This window comes from Emys orbicularis, chromosome 10, assembly GCF_028017835.1.
Source record: "Emys orbicularis isolate rEmyOrb1 chromosome 10, rEmyOrb1.hap1, whole genome shotgun sequence".
NCBI lineage: Eukaryota > Metazoa > Chordata > Testudines > Emydidae > Emys > Emys orbicularis.
The window spans coordinates 11,504,726-11,532,252 of record NC_088692.1 but is presented as its reverse complement, the minus strand read 5'-3'; the positions used below and the strand labels follow the sequence as shown (position 1 = coordinate 11,532,252).

Sequence of the window (27,527 nt, the reverse complement as noted above, 5' to 3'; positions counted from 1 at the left end):
TGAGGATACCAGCGTGTAACAGACACCCAGGAGTGAAGACTCCAGCTCTTCCCAGGAAAGTTGATCACCCCAGAACTGCCCTGCTTCAACAGTATGAAAAGTTATCCCTTTCTAAGGGATGTATCGTAGTTTCAATCAGCTATTTTCTACACATGTGACTGGCAGACTCCCGTAAGAAATGCTGTTCAGCAAGGTCATCTTTGGCCACACATTACCATTCATGAGCAAATATGCCCTGTGCTCTCCTGTGACATGAGTTCAACTCCCACACTGGGAAACATCACATCCAGCACTGACCCACCCAGCAGAGCTAGAGAGCCAACCAGAAGTTTCCCCCTGTTTTGCATGTGGATCTAGCAATATGAAATCAAACATCTAACCAATGAACCTGGGGAGAAAGGGAGGCTAGCCTTCAGCTCTCCTTACCCACATATGCCTCTAGGTTGGGCCCCAAGCTTAAATAGCAAGGAATGCTTCAGACACCCTGTGCGACTCAGCACTTTACACATTGGCCAGTATATGTGTTGATAGCTGTAAGAGGGTAGTTAGTATGAGCAGCATGAGACTTCAGCAACAGCTGAACTGCAGCACGTGATGTACCAAGCCACTTCCAGTCCTTAGGCAGAGGGCCTCTGGGGCAATGAATCTCAGTCGTGCCCCAAGGCACTTCAAAATAAAGAACAAAAATCAGGAGATGGTCTCTCTCTTTCTCTGTATGTGATTCGGTTTCCAGTCTGTCCATAAGTCAGAGAGCAGCTCAAAGCAGCAGTATAAAAATAGCTGTTTGGAGGATTCCTTTTAATATCTGGAGATAGAGGTCACACTCTTGACCACACTTCGACTTGGTCAGTGTCAGATCTCAGAGCGTTAATTGGCAAAGAAGTTGCCCTCTGGGGGTGACAATGGTGGTGTTGGCATGTTGTGGGGTCCCACAAACAGGCAGCTCAACTTTGGCTTCAGTTCATTCCAAACTTTACTCATCTAGAGGAGAGAAAGCAAAACAGCTTGGTGGGTCATCACCTTGTCACACAGCACACTCAAAGGTCTGAGTTCATGGTAGCACTAAGCTGTGTTGGAGGTTGGTCAAAAGCCAATGCAGAAATGTTATATGGAAAACCAGTAAATCCAGAGCACCTCTCCACCAAACTGGTGCTTTAATGCAGCTCTCTGAAGATCCTGTCATCCTTACCAAAATAGGCAGGCAGGGAAGAGACAGAGTTTTGAAGGCTTGGTTAGAGCCCTCCACTGAAACTGTCTCCCCCAACACACATTTCCATGAAGCAATGCATGGAAAGAAGTCTGAACCTAGGAAATGCTGAATGATTTATTTAAACACATAACAAGGCAACCTGTTAGAGCGGGGGGGAGAAGGGGGGGAACTTTTTGGCCTGAGGGCCACATCTGGGTATGGAAATTGTATGGCAGGCCATGAACGAAGAGCTGTGATGACAATGTTTTTTTTTAATCCGAAAAGACATGCTGTGCCAGGACGTAGCCACAGGTGGGTCTGGGTGGGCCGTGGTCCACACACACATCATCCAGGGCATCATCCACCCCATCACTTGCTCCACTCCGCCACCAGTGCTCCAGCCAGTGAGCGGGGTCGGGGGCTTGCCCCACTCCCCCTGCCCTCCCTCCTGCTGGGGAGCAGGATCAGGGCGCTGGAGCGGAGCAAGCCCCAAACTCCACTCCCTGGCCGGAGTGGGGCAATGAAGCTCAAGGGCCGGATTAAAAGCTCTGATGGGCCAGATGCGGCCCACGGGCCGTAGTTTGTCCTCCCCTGTATTAGGTCCTTTTTCTTGCTATATAATTTCTGTTTAACACAAAGCAAAAAAGCAAATCCATCTAGCAAATATACAGCATCCACAATTGAATAACCCAGCATTCCACAGATGATTATCTCAGACAGCTCCAAAGCTAAAGTCACCCTGGGAAGTGCGGGGACTGGAAAAAATACACATACACACTTACACTTCCCCTGGGTTTGTCAGCACCACCTTCCCAAGGACAGCCCCACTCTTTGAGAAAGAGGGAAAAACAAACAGCTCAAATACGTATTTTCAACTGGGGAAAGGGAGGCAAGATGACTGAAGAACTTACCTCTTTATGGCCCTGGATCTGGGAGTTGACAAAAGCTCCCAAGATGTGGGAAGTGAGAGGCAGGTAGATATGGATTAGCTGTGTCTCCTGGTGGAGGCAGTACAAAGAAAAGTAATTCCGCAGCTCCATGGTCATGATGGCATTCTCTTGCTGAGACACAAAAAACCCAGTTAACCTCATTGCCCAGAAGGGTGATGCAAGAGTCGCAGAAGAAATGCATCATCCTCAGTGTCCACTCACACCAGCAGAGCACAAGTTCTCCTCTCTACCCTGTAACTCAAGCACTTACCAAAAATCAAAAACGCAGTCCTGTGCCCATTTTGCTTGCAGCAACTGGAGAGGTCACATAGCAAGCACTTTCCACCATGCAGACTGTGCATTTCTGCACCTCCTACAGGCAGCTATATTGGACCACCTTGTTTTGGATACCAAACACCAGCAGTAAGTGTTCAGTAGAACAAATGCAAATTCTTTACAGCACAGCAATTAATTTGAATAAGACCAAGATCTATGGGTGACCCTTTCTGCCTGTTCCAAAAGCACTGATAAGCCACATTATGGCAGTATTAGGAAGAGGTTTCCATCCAACACACATGCTACCCATCACTCCCACACACAGAAACATCTGCCCTACCTCCACAATTCGTGACTCCAGCTGTTCCACGGACTCTGGCTCCTTGTTCTGCACAGTGGCACTCATCATCTGCTTCTTCATCATGCTGTACTTGTGCAAAGCTCGCTGGTGTTTGTGCAGTACTCCCTTCTCATGCCTCTCACATAGATCCTTCAGGAAGAAGGGAAACAACTAGTACTCACCCCATACCAGAGCCTAGATACAGGAAAGCGGGCCATGGGAGAGGGTGGGGAGAAGAGAACGTGCACATCTGGGAGGTACACAGCTGAGGGCATGAAAGGTGTCCCATGAAATTTCTAAACTGTGGAGTATTTCAAATAAAGCCTTTTTTTTTTTTTTTTAAATGAGAACCAGAACTGCTCTGAGCCAAAACAGAGGATACAGCAGGTGATCTGAAGCTGCATCTCTGTGAATGTGCCTTGAACTTTACCAACACCAAACTTCCTATCTGGGTATCCCTTTTCAATATTAAACATTGCTAATTAACCTCTTGTTAGCTTGCAGTGCCCTGCTATTCCAATCCTGGACAGGGCCCCTCTTCAGGAAGGCTGCCAACTGTGTTGAACTGTATTTAGCTGTTTTTTGCAGGGTTTCCCTGAAGGAGTAGGCTGAGATCGTAAAACTCATTTCACTTGTAACTGAACTAATGTCTTCACATGTAAAAGGCAGGTCCACTCATTCATTCTCTTCCTCTTCCCCCAAAATTGCTGACTTATGAAAAAGATTAGCGGATTCCTACAAGTGAAGCAGATGGATATCTTCAACTCCTTGCAAGGTCTGGTGTCCACAAAACTTTTCATGAGCCAAGAACAGATCAGTAACATTTCAGAGCTAGCCAAGGGAGAATCACTCCCCTCACTCTACATGTTGCCAGTTTGCCTCTGAACTGACTGTCCAGCCAGTTTTCCATTCACTTGGCGTTACACCCTCTAAAAAGCACAAAACTGTTCTAAACAACTGTCTCACTGGCAGAGAAACAGCAGCACTCACTTTATAGGACTGGAGTAAATCCAGGAAAAGGTTCAGCTTCTCCACCACATCACTCTCTTCCTGTTTTCCCTAGAAAACAAGAGACAAGTACATTTCATATAAGCCTGGCAAGAGCTCACATCACAGCTCCTCAAACCCACTCAGTATGTTGACCCTCCACAGGAATCTCCAGGGCAAACCAGCCATTACATAGCTACATCAAGCAGCTCTCACAGTGGGACTGGAGATCTTAAGCTTGGACACCAGGATGAACACAGAACTAACTGGAGTAGGAACAGCATTCGGATTGCCTGATCACTGCAACAAGAAGTTGGCATCATGAGTCCTCTGAGGTTTTCCATGCAGCTCTGTCTGGAACCCCTGCACTCATAGAATCCACCAGGATTTCATCTTCCCTCCTTAAGACACACTTATTCCAGGTGACCAGCACTTCCTCCTTAGAAGACTTAATGAAACAAAAAGCAGAGCTGACAAGACACCAGCTAAACTTCCGCACTTGCTTGTTTGTTTCTTATGCCCCTTTTCCCTGCCTATGTCTGTGTCACAAATGTGGCTCTCTAGAACTTAGGCTCCTTGGTGCAGGAAACTGGTTTTATTTATCTGTAAAGCACCCAGAACATCTTTAGCAGCATGAAGTGATGGTTGCAGTGAAGAGAAACTATCACTTGTCTTTTTGGATTGTCATGTGCTCGTGTTATTCGTCATCACATTATGCCGTTTCAACAGCAATAAGACCTCTTGTGTTCTGTCGGAATGAGTTTCATGTAGTGTTTAACAAGTGGTGAAGGTCACAACTGGATACAGAAACAGGTTTTGCCGGACTATATTCACCATATGATCTTAGCCAGGCAGACTGCAGGATTCTTGGACAGCTTGGGACAGTCACTATTTACTTTATTCTTTAAACCTTTTTAAAAAGGCTCCCCCCACACTTTTCCCCTCCTCATTTAACACCTTTGAGTTTTTTAATTCCATCAGTCAGAACATGTAGCCCAGTAGCATATCTGGCCAGTTGGACATGGCTTTAGACTAATGCCTGCATAGCTGCTAAGAAAGGGAGAGTAATTTCTCGGGCACCCATGCCTAGAAGGCCTTTGAATCAAGAGGCGACACTAGGCAAAAAACATCTCTATCAATGCAGCAATTGTGATTATATAGGAAAAGCAAATGGCAGAGGAACTCACCTGCTGTACAGCCTTATCGGCCAACAGCGCAAATTCGACAGACAAGCCTTTCAAGGCCTGTTTCAGAGTCCCCCACGTGCTATTGTTCAGAGCAGCCCAGGAGGGAAGTGGTGTCGTGTCTGAGCCCAAAGCACTGGCAGAGGAAAGAAGAGGCAGTGAGTAAGATCCCACTAAGCAGCTAGGTTGGTCTGATGATTTACCCATCCCAGCAGTTACTGGAAGTTTCCCCCTCTCAAAACTCACTAGTAGGCTCTGGGGAAATAGAGTCCCCTAGCAATCAGGTGGCAATAAGTTTATACCTACTCCCCAAGAAGGTCAAGTTAGCAGCAAAGTGCAGTGATAGCAGGTTGGGATATGTATATGTGGGTGAGTGGATGCACACACAAACGAGAGAAAATGAAAGGAACTGTGCACTAGCAAGCCCGTTAGTGTTTTCAATTTAAAACAAAAATGCGGAGTGTGTGAACATATACAGCACGTAAAAGGGTCTATGAATGTGCACGACCACACACCCATGTACTTGGGGGCTGCACCATTTCATGCAAGTGTAAATCAGATGCAGAATGTCAATGCTGTTTTCTCTCCCTCACCCTGGGGAACACACCCACTATGTTTTCTTCTCTCTGCAACAGGAAAAAGTGAACCTGGTTTGTGCCATGCGTCTTCAGAAGTACATGCCCCATAGACATTCTACTGGTACATCTCTTGCTCTCTTTAAAACTCAAGGCTGTTCACAGAAGTGTGCTCTAGAGGGCATCCTCACACCCTAATCTACCTTAGTTCCTTTCCAAATATGAGAAGATCTGAGGCATTATCAATGGCTCGGGAAGCTATTCTTTCTGCACGGTCCCGCAGTTTGTAGAAGCTGTTGTAGATGTTTCGGATAAGCTCTCGACTGGCAGCAAACTGGGCCTGGATGTCGGCTGGGAGGAAGTCCTGAGGCAGCAAAAGAAAGCTTAGTAATGGACTCCGTTGCATGATAAGTCACAGAGAGAGAGATTAGGAGTAGTAACCTGGTGATACCGAAAATGGTTTTATGCTCTGAGAGGAGCCATTGAAAATGGCATTATGATGTTCCAGGCCTATCAGTGACTCCAGCCCTGCAAACTCAACCAGGTATTACAAGCTGAGTTGAGCTGCTTCTGGCTTGTACCTCATCAGTAAAAGATTGTGCAACCAGAGCTTAGTTAACAATTCCACTCGTGACGCATGGGCCACAATAGGATCCACCTCAGTCTCCCATAGCTGGGTTTGCTCTGCAGAGCTAACATCAGTAAAAGTTTGAATCGTCCCTAGTGTCAAGCACTGTGAATAATACACACATAGGGGGCAGGACTGCTGAATAATAAAGGGACCATCTTTATTATTTATTTGTATTGCGATAGCACCTAGGAGCCCCAGTCACAGACCACAGCCCCATTATGCTAGGTGCTGTAAAGGCCTCTTTTTTTTTTTTAACCCATAAGCAACATTTAACCCTTCACTCGCTGCTTTATTTTCCCCTCACCCCAGGCTGAACTTCCACAAAAGCAAGCAACTCAGGGGAGCAGTGATGTCAGGTTCAGCAAGCATGATACACAACTAGGGTACAGCAGCCTTCCCCAAACAAACAAATGAACCATGGTGAGATTCATAGCTTCTCTCATAGACAGAGAGGGATTATGACACAAAGGAATAGCAAGCGACAGGATGAACTTTCAAACTATGTGCATTTGGACAAAGACTTCTCTCATACTAATTTTGTACCATTTTACTAAGCAGACCCAGGCTGGACATTCTGGGCCTGGAAATAACCAACTATATGTTTTGTGATGAAGAAAACAGAAGATCAAGTCAAAAGAAGGTCCCTTACAGTTCTCTGTGGAAATTGTTCCTTTCCTCTTCAACTACAGCCCCTCTCTTTTACCCAACAGATACAAGACCTTGTGAACATGGGCTACCGGGATTAAGATTGCAATTATGCACCATAAAGAAAAATACCTTGGCCCGGGGGGCTAGTTGGCAAGTCATGAACTCGTCTCCCACTCCTTGGACCAACTCCCTCAGCTTGTTCTGCACATCCTGGAAAAGCAAAAGAAACGACCAACCAACCAATTAAACCCATCTGGCAATTCCCACAGTGACAATGAAAGTCAATTTCAATTCTGTTAAAACCTGGGCCTCCTCATGCACTAAAGCAACAATCCACAGTTGATGGTTGCTTTTATTACACACGGAAAGGGTCCACCTTTTCATGGCATTTAACCCTTCCTCCTGGAGGGAAAAAAATCAACCTCTCATGCCAAAGCGGCAGAGGAAAAAAGTGATTCCATATACTGAGCCCATTTGTAGGCCCTGACCCATCTCTCTCTATGAATTTCCAACTCCTGTATCACCCTCTTCCCCTAAAATTTAAACACATACAAATGTTAACCCTCCACCTCAAATGCTGCATTCGTCTGAGGAGAAAGTTCTTCCTGTGCTAAAAGTCTGCATTAGGAGACTGAGAAGTCCTAGAACAACGTTTCTTAGCTCTCCCCTGGTCAAATACCTTTCTGGGGAGTATCCGAGATAAGGAGTGGTGTGACATATATTGCCATAGGAAAGAGCATTATTTTCAAGAGATCATGCCTACAGCATTGCAGAGATGACACATCTCACTGTCCAGTGTCAGAAGTACCTAGTGTGGACGATATGCTCCACTAGCCCCTTGTAGCCAGGATCACAATTGTGGGCATGACAAATGTGCAGGCCATAGGCAGCTCTAAACTCGGTAACTGTTTCCCAGTGCACAGGAGGATATGCAAACATGTGGCATCATCAACAAATACTCACCGAGCCACTAAAGGAGAGAAAGAGCTTCAGGAGCACATCTTCTGAGAAAGGGGGATGTCGAGCCACCAGATTAATGAAACGCTTCAGAGCCCGCCGCCTAGACTCTATGAATTCTCGGTCAGCTACAGGAGGGAACACTACATTAGTGTTAATGCATCAGGCATTGCAACAGGCTCAGAAAGAGGGAAAGGCAGCATCAAGTCCAACTGCTCCCTTGCATTTACATCTGCAGCAAAACCCAAGAACAGTACTACTTGTGCCTTCTGGCAGCTCCATGCAACAGGTCTGCTGGGTTCACTGGTCTAGCCATTGATTAACAGAACACTGCAAACCCCCACTCCCTCAAATGGTTTGTTACAGCTTGCCTTAAGTTCCGCAAACCCTTCTGCACCTATTTACCTCAACAGGACTACCCGGGTGAGTCAAGTTAAGCACGTGTGAATTTGCAGGATTGGAGCCTTAGATTGCAAGCTCTTGTGTACAGAGAAGCTATGTCTACACTAGCACTTTTGTCAGTAAAACGTTTGTCAGTCAGGGGTGTGAAAAAACACACTCCTGACCGACGTTAAGTTTCACCAACAGAAGCATCAATGTGGACAGCGCTATGCTGGTGAGAGAGTCACTCTCGCTGACATAGCTACTGCAGCTCGTTGGGGGTGGTTTAATTATGCTGACAGGAGAGCTCTCTCCCGACAGCATAGAGCGGCGACACGGGAGACCTTACAGCAGCGCAACTGCGGCCGCTGCAAGGTCTATAGTGTAGACATAGCTGGAGCTTCTCTTCCTTTATTTTTATGCTGCATCTGGCACAATGGGATTCTTATCCTGTGTGGAGCATCTGGGCACTACTGCAATACAGATCATTTTTATAAGCACCAGCTACAAATTCTGGTCCAACGACAAGTATATCATCCCAGATCTTTAATAGATGACGTGCAAAGCAAAATTAACATGTGTACCCTTTTTTGCTCCTTTATGTTGTGGAAAGATGGCTTCAAAGTATTTTCCCTTGCCCCATACATTGTTTGGGTTGGGATTTTTTTCTTTGTTTTTGTTTGGTGTGTTGTGTTTTGTTGTTGTTAATTTGTTTTTTGTTTTGTTAAAACTGGTTTTCCTCTTTTCTATGGAAGACTTTGCTGAGACCTTTGGAGGACAATTCACAATAAACTAAACCCTAAGGTGCAGTTCTCCTAGATCCTAATTGTCAGGCTACAAGAAGTTCAGCAACTCATCCTCCCGGAAATGGGAGGGGCTCAGATTTCAGACTATTGTCATGTCCTTATCCAAGTAATTCAAACATCATGCTAAAGTCTTCCAGGAAGAAGTGAAGGCCAGAGCTGATATTTGTAAAGTTAAACAAAAACAAAACAAAAAATAGCAGCTCTTTGTTTTTTTAAGGGAGAAGAAAGGGTTGCAAAGAAAACCATGCAGCCTTCTAAGTACACAAATAGCCTAGAGACCCCCACACCACAGCTTATTAGAATTGTCCCTGGCAACATTTTCACATCATAAAGGGACAAGTGAAGGGCATCACAGCCTTTTGCTTCCCAGTTCACCTTTAACTTGAGTTTGTTGGCCACCAGCGGTCCCATAATGATCCTTAACTACCAAGTGATTTTCAGTTGCTTGAGTCACAAGTCCACTAAAACCATGTGCTCTGCAATTCTGCTTCCCTGTTTTATTAATCTAACTAGACATATCCACCCAGTGATAACATGCAGTGAAACAGCAATTACCAGGACGAATTTTAACAGTAGTTCTGTTTCTTGTAAAGTTTTCTAGGTCATCAGTACTTACTACCACACATGGAAAGACAAACTCAAGTCAAAGTGCATGGAAGGGAAGGAGAGAGTGGTGAAACTCTGCTCCGTTCCAATTGCTTCCATCTAGTGGCTGCTGCCACTCCCTTTCTTTATGGCTCATACACAACCCTGGAGAGAACTAGCAACAAGGAGATTTAAAAAAAAAAAAAAAAAGGAAAAATTAAGATGGGGGAAAAAATCAGAAGGCAAATTACTTCCTAAATGTGAGATTTGTTGGACTACAGAATAGTCTCCCATGGGAAATGATGGAAGTGCCAACATTTGGATAATTTAGAAATACACAGAATAAAGGAGTGGAAGATATATAGTAGAGAATAATCCAGTACTAATATGGGGCTGGAAAACGATAACCTTGTAGATGTTTTGCGTCTCTAACTTCTATGATATCTGTACTCACTGATAAATCCTCTTAAATAAAATGATCAGCAGTGAAATAGTGTTGACATTCAGTATTGTTGCCATTTTATTGTTAGGTTTAAGCGTCAGCTCTCCACTAATATTAACAGGAGCAGGTCACTCTTCTCACAGGTATTGTTTCAGGCTGTAGGTCTTCAAATTCTCACAGACTGCACTGCATTAGATCATATTCAATAATTATCCTTGAAACCTCAAGAGTTATATTTAAAAAAAAAAAAAAAAAAAAAAAAACACGCCCCTGACATCTTACATTCTGCAGAAATTGACAACACTACCAGAGTAGCTCCAGAATTATCATTCTGGCCTGTTCTGGTTCACTTTAAACCCTGTGCCAGAACCGTTCACTAATTTCTGATTCTTCTTTTTCTATGGCATAATGTGGACTCCTTAAATTAAATGAATAATTTATTGTGAAATGTTAAGCTTGGCAATATGGGCAGAAGACAAGACAGTGAAAGGCTTGTTCTTTAGCAGATAAAGCAGAAACAAAACAAAACTGTATAAAAGACTTATGTAATGTATTAAATAATAAAAATATAACTTAAAAACAGTATCAAGATTTCAGACTAGAGAAAAATATATCCAAAGTAGCTTTGATGTGTAGTCAAGCTTGGAGTATTTCACTATCCACAAGTACATTGTAACCATTAGAATATGAAGGAAGTGATAGTCTGATTCCAAACCCATCATTAATCTTTTTTAGTTTCTATTTTGACTCTACATAACTAGACAATCTGTTTTTAAAGCAGAACAAGAAAAAAGCTACTCCTGAGATAGGTGATTTTTGTAAGAGAAGAACAAGAATCTCTCTGATAGGAAGATACCTTTTATATATGCACAGTTACTTTATTCATGTGGCCAATATTGGTATAGAAAGGTTTCCGGGGGAGATGACACAGCCTGGAGAACCTATTTACTTACAGTCTCTGTGCTTGTAAATAAAGGCCATAAGCTTGAACAAAGAAAAGTTGGAGTAAGCCACACTCTCACTGAGGGATGTGAACATTTTTTTATAAACTAATTTCTTTTGGAGTATTTAAACCTTTTCATATGCAAATAATTTTCCCCACTTTCCATCTCTATGGTTCTCCCACCACAGAAGAGAGAAGGGGTATCTAAAGCATCTTTCATACTCAGAGCACTTCACAAAGCAATGTGCTACAGCACATACTGCAACTGCTTAATGGTACAGTAGCCATTCTGCGCTCGTCAATGTGCGTCAGGACCACCGACATTATAACCTACTTTACTGGGGAAGAAATAGCTGAAACTCTACCCTATTCTAGGTCTATCCCTCACTCTAGGGCTAGCCTTACTCTTTTCATGAATGCCATAGGATTTTCAACTGACACCTGGAGAGTCACCAGTGGAACTTTACATTAATGTCTTATCTGAAAATGACTTCCAGCAATGCAGTGCTGGCCTCCCCAAGGTACGCACTACACTGTCAGCACTGCTTTTTGAACCAGAGAACAACAAATGCTATGGATTCTTTGAGACACGTGCATTCTTGACTGTATTCTCATGAGCACATTCATACCAGAGCCCATTCAGTCACTAGGAAGACCCAGGTTTACCTCCTAGCATTCTCTTTGGAGGAAGTGCAGGCACCATACGATATGGGAACTTCTGAAGCAGCATCTCATGGAATACCACGAAGTCATTGTATCGCCTGTACACAGAGCACTTGAAGCGCTGCAATAGAGAAAGAAACCTCACAATACTCAGTCAGAAACAATAGCAGCATTTCAGTAAAGTTAAAGCCACATGTGGGACTTAAGAGAATGGCTGGTACATTTCTTGGATTTGCAGATCACTTGCTTTAAGCTAACAGTAAAAAAAAGTCACACAGAACCCTCCAGCCACCTCTCAGTTATGCACTTGGATGGCTTAATATAAATTGGATAGCTTGCTGGTGGGTTAGGTCCCTTTGGGAACAAGAGTTTCAGCAAAGGGCACATTTCAAATTCCATACACACAAAACATGGGGGCAAAGACATTTTATAAAGGAAAGGGGAGATGTTTTCTGTGGTTTACTGGAAGGAGGTGATAGATGTCCCTAAACTTGCTGTGATTCCACATAATTCCTCCACCAAACCTCTCTCTCTCTTCTGCATCACACAAAGACATAAAGGAACAATACAATTGCAATGAGCACCCTATCATCATTAAGGAGTATTTCAATGCTGATGTACTCCAGTCACGATTCCAGTTCCTGGTAACATCCACCAAACCAGGTCTAATGCCAGGGGAAGCAAAATAGCTTTAAGCAAACATAATTCTCAGCCCTCCAAAACCCAGCTCTCTGACCTTTTTTTAGTGAGTCATGCAGCAGAATGAGGAGAAAGTGGGAATTGTTGTGGGATTCCTAAAACAGCCTGAAGTTCCTTATAACCTTAGTTTCAAGATTTTTGCATTTCTGATGTCAGGTTGCAGGAATGAACAGTGAGAACACCCAGGTTTTGGAGATTAATTTGGGTCCAAAATGAGTGATGTAGCACATAAAGAGAGACACTTGAAAGGCACATTGACAAGTCATTTAAAAAACACATTTGGCTGATGGAATAGCATGTTGAAAAGACTAAATGTCATCACCTCCATCCACATTACATTTGCATCGTACACTGCTAGTTCTTATCGCAGAGCTGTGCAATTTCAGAAATAACCCAACGAGACAAATAACTGGAGCACAATGGAGACAGCTCTTAGGACTTCCTCGTATCTGCTCTGCAATCAGCCGTCTGATTTGTTCTTGGAGATTTGAGCTGGTGCCCAAGCCTCTTTATGAAAAATCTCATTACACAGAAAGAGAACTGTTGGAAGAATGACGGCTCAGGGAATTGGTAATGGGATAAGAAGTCTCTCAAACCTGTGATCCAAAGATGACTCTGGCTAAGGACAGTAGTCACTGAAAATTGCTACAACACTGTCAGACAGTTGCTTCTTCGGTGACCTGTGTGGAGTGAGCTGGTGCTCTTGGGCCAGTTCTTATGGGACAGATAGCCTCATCAAAAAAAAAAAAACCAAAAAAAACAACAACAACACCCCATCACAGAAGACACTAGTGAGCAGTCTCACAAAGGGGATAAAAACTGAATTCCCCTCTTGCTCCAAAGGTGGTCCCTACAGTCAGGATTGGGGAAGTGAATTGGGAGTGGCATGGGAGAACCTGCATTGCTGCTGGCTGTGCCATATGTGCATTCATATACAGTCTAGTCTTCAAGCGAGTTTGGTAGTTACACTCTAGTCCTCAGAAGATGTCCATTCACCTTACAAAACGACAACAGTATTTGTCAGTCCCTGCTTTGGAGAGGCCCAATATTGGAAAAGCAGAAGTTCGGATTAAGCTGCAGTGGCAAAACTGTAAAAGATACCTACATGAATGCCTGACTCAAACCAGCATCACCAATACATTGAACAGATTCAAAAAAAAGTATCTGGCTTTTGAATACAGGTTAAACAACTGCATGGAAACTCCTACGGGAACACGTTCTCCCAGACACCAGTGTTCTCCCACATTACCTTGCTGGAAACTTCATACTCCACGTGTTTCAGAAAGAGGCCCTTCTTCTCAGGTATAAGCTCCACCTGCACAGTGTCCTTGCTCAACAGCTCTTGTAGGGTGTGGGAGAGCAGCAGCGGGTTTCCCTGGGGCGTCTGCATTAGCAGCTGTTCCGGATCCTTTGGCTCAATTACTGGAGGCTTTGCCAAGTCTAAAAGAAAGAAGAGAAAACTGCAGTTTTTGAAAGAAAAACGGAGTGAAAGAAGGAGTCTTAAAATATCCTGTTCCTCTGCTATGTCCTCTCACAGCACCTCAACACAAGTCAGAAGAGCAACCAAGGCACTCCTTCCACAGGAGGCTCTGCCCATTTAACTACCTCTCCCACTCTTAGCATACTTGGTACCGCCCTCTCCACAACACCCTGAGCATCGCCTATTACACTTAGTCATGAAGCCAGCTCTGCTTCTCTGTTACAGGCCAGATTTGTTCTGTGAATCAGCTATGAGGCCTGCATTTCCTGTCTGTGCAGCTCCCACCGCAGCAGAATCTGCCAAGCTAAGTGAATACCGAGCTCAGCACTCTTGGATCCTGTCTAGAACAAATTGTGGAAGGAAAGAAACTGTTATTTTAAACTGCAGAGTAGGAATTAATATATTACTTTCACATGTCCTTAGAACAGAAGTGGGCAAACTACGGCCCATGGGCCACATCCGGTCCGCGGGACCCTCCTGCCCGGCCCCTGAGCTCCCGGCCCGGGAAGCTAATCCCCAGTTCCTCCTCTGCAGCCTCAAGCGCGCCGTGCCGCCAGCGCAATGCTCTGGACGGCCGGGCAGCGCAGTTGCAGGGCTGCAGCCTGACCCAGTGCTCCGGGCAGCGCGGCTGTAGCGCTGCCAGCCACCGGTGTTCCGGGCAGTGCGGTAACGGGGCAGGGAGCAGGGGGGGTTGGATAGAGGGCAGGGGCGTTGGGGGGAGGGTGGTCAGTGGGTGAGGGTGTGAATAGGGGTCGGGGCGGTCAGAGGGCAGGGAACAAGGGAGTTGAATGGGGGTAGGGGTCAGGAAGGGGGGGGTTGGATGGGGTGGCCGAGAGCAGTCAGGGGCAGGGGTTCCGGGGGTGGTCAGGGGACAGGGAGAAGGGGTGGTTGGATGTGGCAGGAGTCCCGGGGGAGCCGTCAGGGGTTGGATAGGAGGCGGGGGCCGAGCCACGCCTGGCTGTTTGGGGAGACACAGCCTCCCCTAACCGGCCCTCCAGACAATTTTGGAAACCCGATGTGGCCCTCAGGCCAAAAAGTTTGCCCGCCCCTGCCTTAGAAAGAAAGGAGGCACTTCACTTGACAGAACTTAATTAATCTCTATGATAGTATAGTGGGGTATGTGGGAATTAATTAGCCCCATTAATAACTTTAGCACCTCCGTGCACTGAAGCTCCAAACAAGAGGCTTCTTGAATAGGGCAGCCAACTGGGCAAATTTTCACTCAGAGCAAGCTTCCAACTTCACATATCAAGGGTCATGCATCCTAGGTGGTGCAGCTTCTTACAATGAAATCAAGCACCCACCTGTGCAACTTGGACAGATCGGTTCCCCAATAATTCTAAGCAATACATTATCAGTGACTCAGAATGGCTCTGAAATACAGACCACCTCCCCGGGGAACAACCAAATACAGAAAGGGGGTGATAATCTGGGGTACTCCCTTACTAGACATACTGCAGCTCAGCTACACACCTTGACTTTACTGCATAATTACACATACCCCTCTACCCATATAGAACACTGTCCTCGGGAGCCAAAAAAATCTTACCGCATTATAGGTGAAACCGCGTTATATCGAACTTGCTTTGATCCGCCGGAGTGCGCAGCCCCCCAGAGCGCTGTTTTACTGCGTTATATCCAAATTCATGTTATATCGGGTCGCATTATATCGGGGTAGAGGTGTACTATGCAACAGGTACATTCATATAAGTGCTTCCCAAGTCATGGGAAATAGAGATTCCTTTCCTGTTTCCAATCCCACTGTAAAGGGAAGCTATAACCATGCTATCCTTCCAAGCAGGCAGGAGCTGGACCACCTGGCTGAACTGGGCTAAACGTTTGTGAGCAGAAAAGATCTGGCTGGTTTAGGATCAATAGATGTTAACATCCTCCAGTGACGTAACAGAGGGGCTTCAAGCAATAGCTCAACAGAAGGGTATGGAATAGGGTATAACACTAGGGTATGGAAAAGGAAATTCATTCACAGAAGGCAGAATCAAAGGTTCCTTTTCCTAACTTGAAAGCCCTGTCCTTATGATAAGGTTTTACATCCTGTTTGCTGTAAGCCCAGATAAAGCAAAAAACTAGTTCATCTGCAATTCCACCGACACACTGCTTCAAGATAGAGATCAGGCAGTTTGTTCAGTTTTCTGCAGATATTTGACTTTTTTTAAGTAAAGCAAACCAAATCCAGGACAAATGACCATACCCCACAAGTCTAGTTAGTCGTCAGATTCCTGCTAATGTGACTCAAAGAAGCGAGCCTTGAAACCTCAGCATTGCTCAGGATAACAAATCACCTGGCAACTGCCTATATAATAGCTTCTAGAAGATTTACATGCCAGTAACTTGGAAGAAATCACTGCAATCTGATTTAATATTAATATTGTTTACTCCTGGATGACATTGCAACATATCTGTCCTTCCAGCCAAGAGGCAGATGCTACAAAGGCTTCTACTGGACTAGGAAAGAGGGAAGGAGAGGTAGAAGACAGTGAGGTCAGGACAAAGGTAGTGAGGTAAAAGGCAGGTTCTCTAATGCAGTAGAAGAATCCTCCCCCATTTCATCTTTGATAGGGCAGCACTTTGATATGTAAATCTTTTATCAAAGGCAGTACCACTTCAGCTTCGCAATGACATTAAATGCCTTCAGTCAACAGTACCCAACAGACACAAATCATCCCATAATGTTAAAATCAATCCACAGAATTAATTCACATTTCTACAACCAGAAGAGCCCCTGAAAGAGATGATTTCTCCTTTCCTAATCCAACACCAAGAGGGATTTTAAATTACTTGGTTGCCTTCTTAGGAGGTGTACAATTTGGGGCCACAGCTTCTTTCACAGAGATGCTGTCTCATCAAGGAGACTAATCACTAGTTAGATCAGCTTCAGAAACTCTTTGAGTGTAAAAAGCTGGGTATTTCTTCTCCTTCCACACCCCACAGGCCCTCTGAGCCATCCAAGCTTCTCTCCTAACCACTCTTCAGCAACTTCACCCACTTCTGACTTCAGGCCTTCTTCCATGCTGCCTCAGACATCTGGAGCAGCCCTCTGAAGCACACCAAACTCACCACCACCATCACCAAAAGGCTTCTGAATATCCACCTATTCCCAGGAAGCATTCTAGCAATAGTGACCATACTGGGACAGCTTGAGTTTGTTCTCTTGATTTGTACCCTCTCATGCATTTAGCCTGGAAACTCCTTGGGACACGGACTGGTTTTCTATTTGGCAGAGTTCTCCCACTGCAGTATACACAGGCAGCACCATTTACATAACAAATACCCCAGTGCTTGTTCCAAATTACAGAGTAACGAGGCCTGGCACAAGGGCATGCTTTCAAGTAACTGTCTCCAGATGCAGAATATAGCATTTCAGCCCTTGTCCTAGGGTAAGTGGATTCTCCATCTCTTGATGCCTTTCTGGAAGATATCCTTTAGCCAAACACAAGCTAATACATGGATAACTGGGTGAAATTTAGTGGCCTATGATACACAGGGAGATGAGACTACATGATCTAATGGTCCTTTCTGGTAATAAAAATCTGTGAATCTATAAAAACATGCAATTGAACATCCCATTGTAGAGAGGACTTATCTTATCACCACCCCATACCTAAACCCAATTTGCTGAGAGTACCCTTTTCCACCTTCAGGTTATTTAATAACTTATTTCATGTGTAGACTCAGGGCTATCTGAGCACCTCAAACAGAACTCAGTGGTTCTCTGCGCTGTCATGTGAGTAACTCATGTTCAGGGGAAGAAAGACAGGAAAACAATCTTTTAACCAGGGACTGGTTAAAATGTGACCCACCCATTTCCTGAGAGGACAGGGTCAACCAACACTAATGTAAAACCCCCTCCTCTGTATGCCAGTATTCACTCCCCATCATCCTACTTGCCGACATATAAAATAAAGTAAAAATTCCACAATAAGACACTTGCACTCCTCCAAACCAGAGGTTTAGCAAGAAATGGCAATCCTTAGAAACAGACAGGAGGGGAAAGATGGGCATCCAAAATTTGAGGACCATAGGGGGAAAGAACCTGCAGGAGGAATCCTGAATCCTCCAACGTTTAGCTGTAACCCTCAGAACACTGGCATAAATCCACCCAAATTAATGTTCAGAGCAACCTTATGAAAAGTATTCAGCTCCCAAAGGGTTAATAATGTGAATGGCCCTTAGATTCCTCCTGGGGTTTAGAGCTCACACTGCACACTAGGGGAAAAAATGCAGAATGAAACCCCATCTTGAGGATCTCTGCAAGACATGTGTTGCCCATTGCAATTTTAGCATGCTACTCCTAAAACCTGCAATACTCTTCCTGTCTTCATCTATTATCAAGCACCCGCTTATTCTCTAGTCCCCTGCCCAACACCCAACTCTTCAGTGAATCCCTTCTCCTCATCAATAATCCCCAGACTCAATCTCTCCTGAAATGTTTTGTAGCTTATTTAAATTGCAAGATTGTCTATGCATGCATCAATTATGATACCACACACATAAATGTGTATTAATTAGGGCTGTTGATTAATCGCAGTTAACTCACGCGATTATTAATTTTTGTGAGTTAATGATTAAAAATTTTAATCGCAATTAATCGCAGTTTTAACAATACCATACCAATTGAAATTTATTAAATATTTTGGATGTTTTTCTACATTTTCATATATATTATATTCTGTGTTGTAATTGAAATTGGTGTATATTATTTTTTATTACAAATATTTGCACTGTAAAAATGATAAACAGAAGAAATAGTATTTTTCAATTCACCTCATACAAATACTGGACTGCAATTTCTTTGTGGTGAAAGTGCAACTTACAAATGTAGATTTTTTTGGTTACATAACTGCACTCAAAAACAAAACAATGTAAAACTTCAGAGCCTACAATTCCACTCAGTCCTACTTCTTGTTCAGCCAATCGCTAAGACAAACAAGTTTGTTTACATTTATAGGAGATAATGCTGCCCTCTTCTTATTTACAATGTCACCAGAAAGTGAGAACAGGCATGTGCATGGCACTTTTGTAGCTGGCATTGCAAGGTATTTACGTGCCAGATATGCTAAACATTCGTATGCCCCTTCATGCTTCGGCCACCATTCCAGAGGACATGCTTCCATGCTGATGACGCTTGTTAAAAAAAATAATGTGTTAATTAAATTTGTGACTGAACTCCTTGGGGGAGAATTGTATGTCCCTTGCTCTGTTTTACCCACATTCTGCCATATATTTCATGTTATAGCAGTCTCGGATGATGATCCAGCACATGTTGTTCATTTTAAGAACACTTTCACTGCATGACAAAACGCAAAGAAGGTACCAACGTGAGATCTCTAAAGATAACTACAGCACTCAACCCAAGGTTTAAGAATCTGAAGTGCCTTCCAAAATCTGAGAGGGACGAGGTGTGGCGCATGCTTTCAGAAGTCTTAAAAGAGCAACACTCCGATGAGGAAACTACAGAACCCGAACCACCAAAAAAGAAAAATCAACCTTCTGCTGGTGGCAGCTGACTCAGATAATGAAAATGAACATGCGTCAGTCTGCACTGCTTTGGATTGTTATCGAGCAGAACCCCAGAATGGGTGGGTCAGCATGGATGCATGTCCCCTGGAATGGTGGTTGAAGCATGAAGGGACATATGAATCTTTAGCGCATCTGGCACGTACATATCTTGCGACGCCAGCTACAAAAGTGCCATGAGAACGCCTGTTCTTACTTTCAGGTGACATTGTAAACAAGAAGCAGGTAGCATTATCTCCTGCAAATGTAAACAAACTTGTTTGTCTGAGGGATTGGCTGAACAAGAAGTAGGACTGGGTGGACTTGCAGGCTCTAAAATTTTACATTGTTTTATTTTTGAATGCAGTTATTTTTGTACATAATTCTACATTTGTAAGTTCAACTTTCATGATAAAGAGATTGCACTACACTACTTGTATTAGGTGAATTGAAAAATACTATTTCTTTTGTTTTTTTACAGTGCAAATACTTGTCATCAAAAATAAATATAAAGTGAGTACTATACACTTTGTATTCTATGTTGTAACTGAAATCAATATTTGAAAATGTAGAAAACATCCAAAAATATTTAAATAAATGGTATTCTATTATTGTTTAACAGTGCAATTAATCGTGCAATTAATTTTTTTAATCACTTGACAGCCCTCGGATTAACAATAATTGTTCAAAAACATCAGTATGTGTAATACAACCTGGGTGACAAAGCAGGTTAAACTTGCACTTGTGCTGCTTGTGTTCCCAGACCAACAGTCAGAGAACACAAAAGGATAACTTCAGAACAGCTGCCAGTATTTTGGGAAAAACACTACTAGGGAATTAATATTAACCCTACAGAACACACTCTAAAGCTGTTAAACATTTTTCACTCTACTGACAAAGAAACCAGTTTAGGAACAGACCCAAGATTCTTGGCCAGAACTAGTGGATAATGGTGTGAATGCATTGGTATGAGAAGCTGCATTCAGCCAACTGATAGAAGAAGTTAAAAGCACCCTCTTCGAAATAATAAAATATTTAACCCTTCTGGTCATGTATGCCCTGTGTAGAACTGCACAGCTACACCTGTGAAAACATTCCCTTTGATTTCAGCAGACCACCATATAGTAAGGTTTACATATATAGGACAGTATATATGCCAGAGATATCAGGTATGAAGTGCTCCAGGACAGCATAAGGGAGTGTTAGTAACAAACAGAAGGGATTTTGCTACCTTCTGCAATCCATCCCTTTACCTAGAGAATAACTCAAAGGAAGCTGCTCTTTTTGCACTCTTATGTCAGGATACACAAATCTGGGTAAAAATAGTCACGGATACCATCCATCCCTTGCAGTAATGGCAGCTCATTGATAAATTCCTGTGTGCATGCACCTAGTTCAACAAGACAGGAAGACTCCCAATCTGCACTCTCTATAATTGGTCATCCATAGGATCACAAGACCTGCAAGTCCATATTGTGCAGATTCCACCTGCCAGTACAGGTCTCTTTGCTACACTACCTCAATTTTGTATGCATGCATATATGCACATTTACTTTAAAAAGAGGAAGGTTTGTCTAGTGCAGCGATCGGCAACCTTTGGCACGCGGCCCATCAGGGAAAGCCGCTGGCGGACCGGAACTGTTTGTTTACCTGCAGCGTCCGCAGGTAATGTGCTGCCGAGGGATGTGCTGGCCACCGCTTCCCGCAGCCCCCATTGGCCTGGAATGGTGAACCGCGGCCAGTGGGAGCGGCGATCGGCCAAACCTGCGGACGCTGCAGGTAAACAAACAGTCCCAGCCCGCCAGCAGATTTCCCTGACGGGCCGCGTGCCAAAGGCTGACAATCCCTGGTCTAGTGGTTAAAGCACAGGACATAGAATCAAGGGGTAGGAGTTTTATTCCTGGTCAAGTTTTGTCAAGTCAAACTCTCAAACTTTGTTATCCCCATTTTACAGATGGATAAAAACTAACAACTCCCTACCCCACTAGTGTGTTTTGAGGCTGAATTAATTCATGGTTTTAAAGGGCTCAGGCATCCTCAAATATAAGGTGCCATAGAAGTAGTTATGTTAGCAACAGCAGATTTCCTACAAGAAGACAAAAAACGTTCTGGAAGCAACAAAGCTAACCCTTCAGGAAAGGAAGCTGAAATTTCCTCATCATTATCACAGGTCAGAGCCTCAGGGAGAAGAGGTGGCTTCACATCTCAAAAGAGGGAAGCCAGAGCTGTACATTTATGCATAGGGAGACCTCAGATTTCCCCTTGGCAAAAACAGATGTTTCACTTACACTTCTGAGCCAGGAGCATTGAAACAATAATATAAGTATCATTCATCAGCATTTCCCATCCCCTTCCACAAAAACCTCAGGAGTTACAGATTGTATGTTTAATCTATTTACTATATCAGTTAACCCCTCTCAATCCCCTCACCTCTTAATTCCCCCTTTTCTTGTCCATACCAACCTTCCTTGAACATCTGGCTTGTCCCCCAACTGAAAATTCAATTTGTTTTCCCTCCCTCATCTTATGTTGAAAGGTCTTACATAATTTGAAATCTCAAAGAGAAAACAGTAACTCTAAAAGTGTGTTGTAAGGAAGCCCATCCTTTCCCCAACAAGGGGCCTAGCATGCTTTTGATACTCAGCTGTCAGGAGTTTTTCTTGTTTTTAAGTCTCCTGTAAATTCATCTAAGCTACCAGCGCGAGACCCAGGAGAACACAGTCCACTTTGTCCAGCAGAATCTTCTATTTACTATGCAGGTCTGTGTTCAACATGAAAGAGAAGGCATTCTTCTGACCAGGTTCAAAGTAAGCTATCCATTAGGTTTCCCTTCAGCTGTAACTTCTGTTAGCTGAGGGCGCGTGAATTATACTATCTTTGCTCCTCCCTTCTCTCCAACATACAGCTGCCTTCAACCTCCATCCCACGCCGACCTCCCACACACCCAAAAAGGACACCTATTCAATTCCATAATAGATAATTACAAAGCATTATGATGTGGGGACTAGAAAGATCTTGCTCTTCACTTTTCATGGCTGTCCAACCCAAGCATTCCTGGTGAAGACCTTTTAGTCTCAAGCATGTGTCTTGGAGCTTCAGCACTTGCAAGGGCTGCTCCAGCCTTCACTTCTGATTCTGTGGATCAGGCAGGGAGTTAATGGCACCACTCAAAACATTTGGGTACTGTCTTACCTGAAGACTGTTTAATAAAATAATAACAATTAGCATTTCTACAGCACCTTTCAGTCACAGACTTCAAAATGCTTCACAAAAAAGGATAAGTATAATTATCCCCATTTTACAGAAGGGAAACCTATGCCAAATTAAATTATTTGGCCAATGTCACACAGTGATTGTGTGGGAGAACAAGGAATTGATCCCAAGCCTCCTGAATCCCAGCCTTGTGCCCTGTCCACTCAACCATGCTGCTTGTTCTCCAAGTGATTTTCCAAGTCTCGATAAGACAAGGAATCCTTATACCGTACACAGAGCATCCACAAACAAGGCAGAAGATCATAGTCCCAATGTGCAGCTACAATAATAAAAATAATAATAATAATAAAGTGAGATACAGCTACAAATTGGAGAAATAGCAGGATTATAGGAAAGACTCCACTGAGGAATATTCCCATGGACTACAGAGAGAGCAAAGTCATGGCCAGTGCAGACTTCAGTCCTCAATTCAAGATCAATAAACTGTTGCTCTTAACGTATGGGTGTGGCAAGAGATAAAAAGCAAGTAAACAGTAACTGAAACAAAGCTTAGCCCCCTAAACTCAAAAGATAACCTGAGTTTAATGACTAGGCATGTAACTGCTGTCCAAAAGACTTTCCTGTTTGAAGATGGTTTTCAGGAAGTCACCAGCCTTGCTAGAATCCCCCAGCAAGATGAAACTGCATTAAGTACATTCCACGAGAAGTTCTAAAGTTAGAAACTGTCAAGCTTCTGCAGTCCCCCTGCCCCGTTTACTCAGGCCTGGAGAACCCCATCCAAAGGAAACAACTATCCTGCTCTACTATCATTTCTTTCCTCCCTTGCACATGAAGCAGCTATCTAAGAGGAAAACTAGGGACAAAGTATTTTAACTATAGATTTATCATGCAGTAAAATAAGTGCATTGGCAAAAGACCAGTTTGGAGACAACACCAATTAAACCAATCTCTCACCCCCCCCTTCCAAATATTATTGAAGAGTAGAATTCCCAGCCAATGCGTTTACAGACCTTATGTTCAGAACTGAAAGCTTCAGGGGGAGGGGGGACTGCAAATTCCACTTGCCTGCAACCAGTACAATTCTCTCCTCTCTGGTGCACAAGGTCTGCACACACAGTTAAAGATTTACCACTAAAGAAAAATAAACATCTGGATTTAGCAGTGCACTTGGCTTTCAGGACTAGCCATAATAATCATCAACTCCAAAGAAGCTGCAATACAGGCATAAACAACCAAAAAGTTAACTTACTAGTGCCAGCTATTTTCTGAAAGAGTGACTTGCATCAATAATATAAGTTACTTTTTAACCTTCTATAATTAGATTCTGTTAAAAAGTACCTTTCATTCTAGGGACAAAGAAAGGCAAATAGATTAGTAGTCCACCTGTCCCGCTACAGAAAATCCATCAACAGCCTGTCTGAAGCCTCACTATTGTAGAGAAGATCAGACTTGGGCCTTCCTAGAGCATACACAGCCAAACTATGGTGGTTTACAGAAGAGCTCAACCATCTCAAACTAAACAGGGACCATCAAACTCACACCACGATGCTAGAGATAAAAGTAACGTTGCAAGTTCATCCAGTCTACCCTCCCTTCCACAGCCAAGGCTTCCTTCACTAAAACCCAATAAGGATTCACTCCTACAGTTTACAATACAATATTTGTCAGAGGAAGCAGGGCCGGCTCTAGGATTTTTGCCGCCCAAGGCAAAAACAATTTTGGCCGCCCCCGTTTTTTAATTACCCCACCCCCGGCCCCGCCTCAACTCCGCCCCTTCCCTGCCTCCTCCCCCCAGGCTCTCAAGCCTAGGAGGGAGGGGGAGAAGCGGCGCCCGCGCCGCGGCCACTCGGAGTCTCCCCCTCCCTCCCTCCCAGGTTTGAGAGCCTGGGAGGGAGGGGGAGACCCTGAGCGGCCGCGGCGCACGAAACAGCTGATTCGTGCGCCGCTGCTCCCCCTCCCTCCCAGGCTTGAGAGCCTGGGAGGGAGGGCGAGTAGCGGCGCGCGAGCGGCAGCAGCAGCGGAGGTGAGCTAGGGCGGCCAGGGCACATTTTTAGGGGCGGCATTCTGGCGCCGGCCATGCCGCCCCTAAAAATGTGCCGCCCCAAGCACCAGCTTGTTTTGCTGGTGCCTAGAGCCGGCCCTGAGAGGAAGACAAATGAAGCTGAACAGGTCAGTCAGTTACAGAAGCACTAGACAGAAAATCAGATTAGAAACAACCGATGTCAAAACACCATCACTGTTTCATCATTATAAGCCTCCTAAAGCAGCCAGATCAGAACTTTTCACAACAGACACACCTAACCAAGCTTACTCTCTGGCACTATAGAACACCGTCTCACAAAGACACTTGTTCTAATCTCTTACACTGGTCCTTGGCAGCAACAGCCCAGATTTATTTTACAAACATGACCAAGGGGGAGAAATGCAGTAACCCCATATCTGTAGGGTTAACAAAAGGACTCACATACCTGATGCTGGAAGCAATCCTACCAAACTTATGATTTCTTTCATGCATAAAACCTACTTACTTTTTGTTAACTCTACCTTTGTGTGTTTTCGAGCAGACACAAAACACTACCCACAGAACAATAATTAGTGATCAGCTGTCTGAAGCTGCATTAATTAACCGTATCCCTCTTTCCTCCCTCAAAGAGAAAACTGGCAGAAAAGTGTCCTTCTGCAATTGATATCTGATTAATATCCAATAGATCAGCTTTCAGTGGGCCGTACACTGCCTTTCAGAGAGATGGAGATGATCATACAACTGTCCCTCCCCCCTCTCATCTTTACTTACCAGGAGTCTAGTGAATTAAAAAAACATATATTATAAATAAATAAACAAATAAGGCACATCAGAAGCTCCCTCCCTTTCTCATTGCATAACCAACACTGGCAGAAAGTGCTGCAAGTTTCACCCAACGTCATGATCTTAAGAGCAGCTCCCAATGCTGAAGTTTTAAGAAAATGCAGCTGAATGTCTTTTTCAAGTTAGGATTTATTTTTGGCTTGCGTCAATTGGGAAAGGAGAAGTGTTCCACATCCTGGAGAGTCTGCCCAGACTGTCTATGATGACGGTGCCTAGCAGAATGCATCATAAATTTCACCAAGTGTTTAAAGTGTCACTGAATCCACTTACATAGCCACAGTAAAACAAAACACACTAAAAAAATTCATTTTAGCAGCTATGAAAGTGTCCAGCTATATAACTCCCAGTGAGAGTGTTTCACAGTTTGCTAGACTATTGGGTTTTCAGATTAAATTATGGAGAAGGGAACCATTAAAAATGTATCCACATCTTTAACAAATGCAAATAGTGCCCTGAACGTACTGTGGTCTTGTTCACAATTCATTCAATAGAAAACATACTCGACTTTGCAATCCATTAGCCCTCTCTACCCTCCAGTGGTAACAGCTTCCCTTACAGGCAGGCACCAACCTCAGCCAAGATACACGAGCTCACTACCAGCTCTCTCCCTACACAAGGAGGCAGGCTAAACACAAGATGAGAATGGACTCGACTCATGCCTGAGGTCAAAACCTTGGAAAGACTAGTCCAGTAAACCAGGTACTAATAGAGCCCATGATCCACAGAGTCACTGGGCAAGTCAGTTTGCCTCTTTGTGGCTTGGTCATCGCCAAGATATGGGGAGGGCACATCAATACCCCTCAGCCCAAATCCCTGGGGAATGGGACTGGCTGAGGCATCTCTGCAGACCAACACTGAGTCTAGTTCTCTTTGGAAATGGCTGGAATGGGGCACTCCTGGAACACACCATCACATGGCCCCGACCCAGCTCTCCTGAGGGTAGGGTGACCAGACAGCAAATGTGAAAAATCGGGACAGGTGGTGGGGGGTAATAGGAGCCTATATAAGAAAAAGACCCAAAAATCGGGACTGTCCCAATAAAATCGGAACATCTGGTCACCCTACCTGAGGGGGAGGCAGCTCTTACATGCCTCCTCTCAGCATTTTTTCAGGGGTCAGGGCAGGGGAGAAGGCAGCCCTGACAAACAGCCTCCCCTGCCTAACTCATTTGGGGAGGCCAAGAGAAGCAAGGCATCCCTGACACCCCCAGTTAAACTGAAAGAGAAAGAGACAGCCCTGACACCCCCTCCTCCTGTATCCGGCTCCCTTGGGTGGGGGTGGGGAAGAGACAGGGCCAGATTTACACCTTATGTGCCTCTAGGCACAGCATCTTCAGCATCGTCCCCCCAGCTGACCTTCGTCTTGCACACAGTTTTAGAGAGGTAAGGCGCCCCTAGGCACATGCCTACTGTGCCTAATTGGAAATCCGGCCCTGGGGAGAGACAGACCCCAACACCCCCTCCTCCTGCACCCAGCTCCCTTCGGTGGGCGGGGAGGAAGACAGACCCTGACACCCCCTCCTCCTCTGCCCGGCTCCCTTAGGTGGGGGAGAGGGGCAGAGACAGCCCTGACACACGCTATCCTCCTGCGTCCGGCTCCCTTGGGTGGTGGTGGGGAAGTCAAACCCTGACTCCCCATCCTCCTACGCCCAGCTCCCTTGGGTCTAGGGGGGAAGAGAGACAGACCCTGACACCTCCTCCTCCTGCGCCCGGCTCCCGTGGGTGGTGGTGGGGAAGACAGACCCTGACACCCCCTCCTCCTGCGCCCGGCTCCCTTGGGTGGTGGTGGGGAAGACAGACCCTGACACCCCCTCCTCCTGCGCCCGGCTCCCTTGGGTGGTGGTGGGGAAGACAAACCCTGACTCCCCATCCTCCTGCGCCCAGCTCCCTTGGGTCTAGGGGGGGGAAGAGAGACAGACCCTGACACCCCCTCCTCCTCTGCCCGGCTCCCTTAGGTGGGGGAGAGGGGCAGAGACAGCCCTGACACACGCTATCCTCCTGCGTCCGGCTCCCTTGGGTGGTGGTGGGGAAGACAAACCCTGACTCCCCATCCTCCTGCGCCCGACTCCCGTGGGTGGCAGTGGTGGTGGCGGGGGGGGGGGGGGGAGACAGCCCCGGCTCCCGGGGCGAAGCAGCCCTCACAGCCCCCCCCTGTTCCGTACCTGTGCCGGCTCCCCCCGAGCCTGCGGGCACCTCCCCGTCCATCTCGCCAGCGGTCAT

The 27,527-nt window shown here is 45.0% G+C and overlaps 1 protein-coding gene across 1 annotated transcript; it reads right to left on the bottom strand.

Annotated features, from left to right (window-relative positions):
• Nucleotides 1-867: 867 nt before the first annotated feature.
• Nucleotides 868-27,527, bottom strand: SNX8 (sorting nexin 8). Its single transcript, XM_065412619.1, has 11 exons — nt 27,470-27,527; nt 13,485-13,675; nt 11,540-11,657; nt 7,723-7,844; nt 6,889-6,969; nt 5,684-5,844; nt 4,909-5,041; nt 3,725-3,793; nt 2,735-2,884; nt 2,101-2,250; nt 868-981 (listed from the first exon to the last, which is right to left on the bottom strand). The coding sequence occupies exons 1-11, from the start codon at nt 27,525-27,527 to the stop codon at nt 868-870; spliced, it is 1,347 nt and encodes a 448-aa protein (XP_065268691.1).

Excerpts from the sequence above, each read along its gene's own strand:
- SNX8 (XM_065412619.1), bottom strand. The coding sequence starts at position 27,527 with ATGACCGCTGGCGAGATGGACGGGGAGGTGCCCGCAGGCTCGGGGGGA. Across the intron at positions 5,042-5,683 it reads ATATTTGGAAAGGAACTAAG|TGCTTTGGGCTCAGACACGA; the intron begins GTAGATTAGGGT and ends TTCCTCTGCCAG. Across the intron at positions 2,885-3,724 it reads ATTTACTCCAGTCCTATAAA|GATCTATGTGAGAGGCATGA; the intron begins GTGAGTGCTGCT and ends TTCTTCCTGAAG.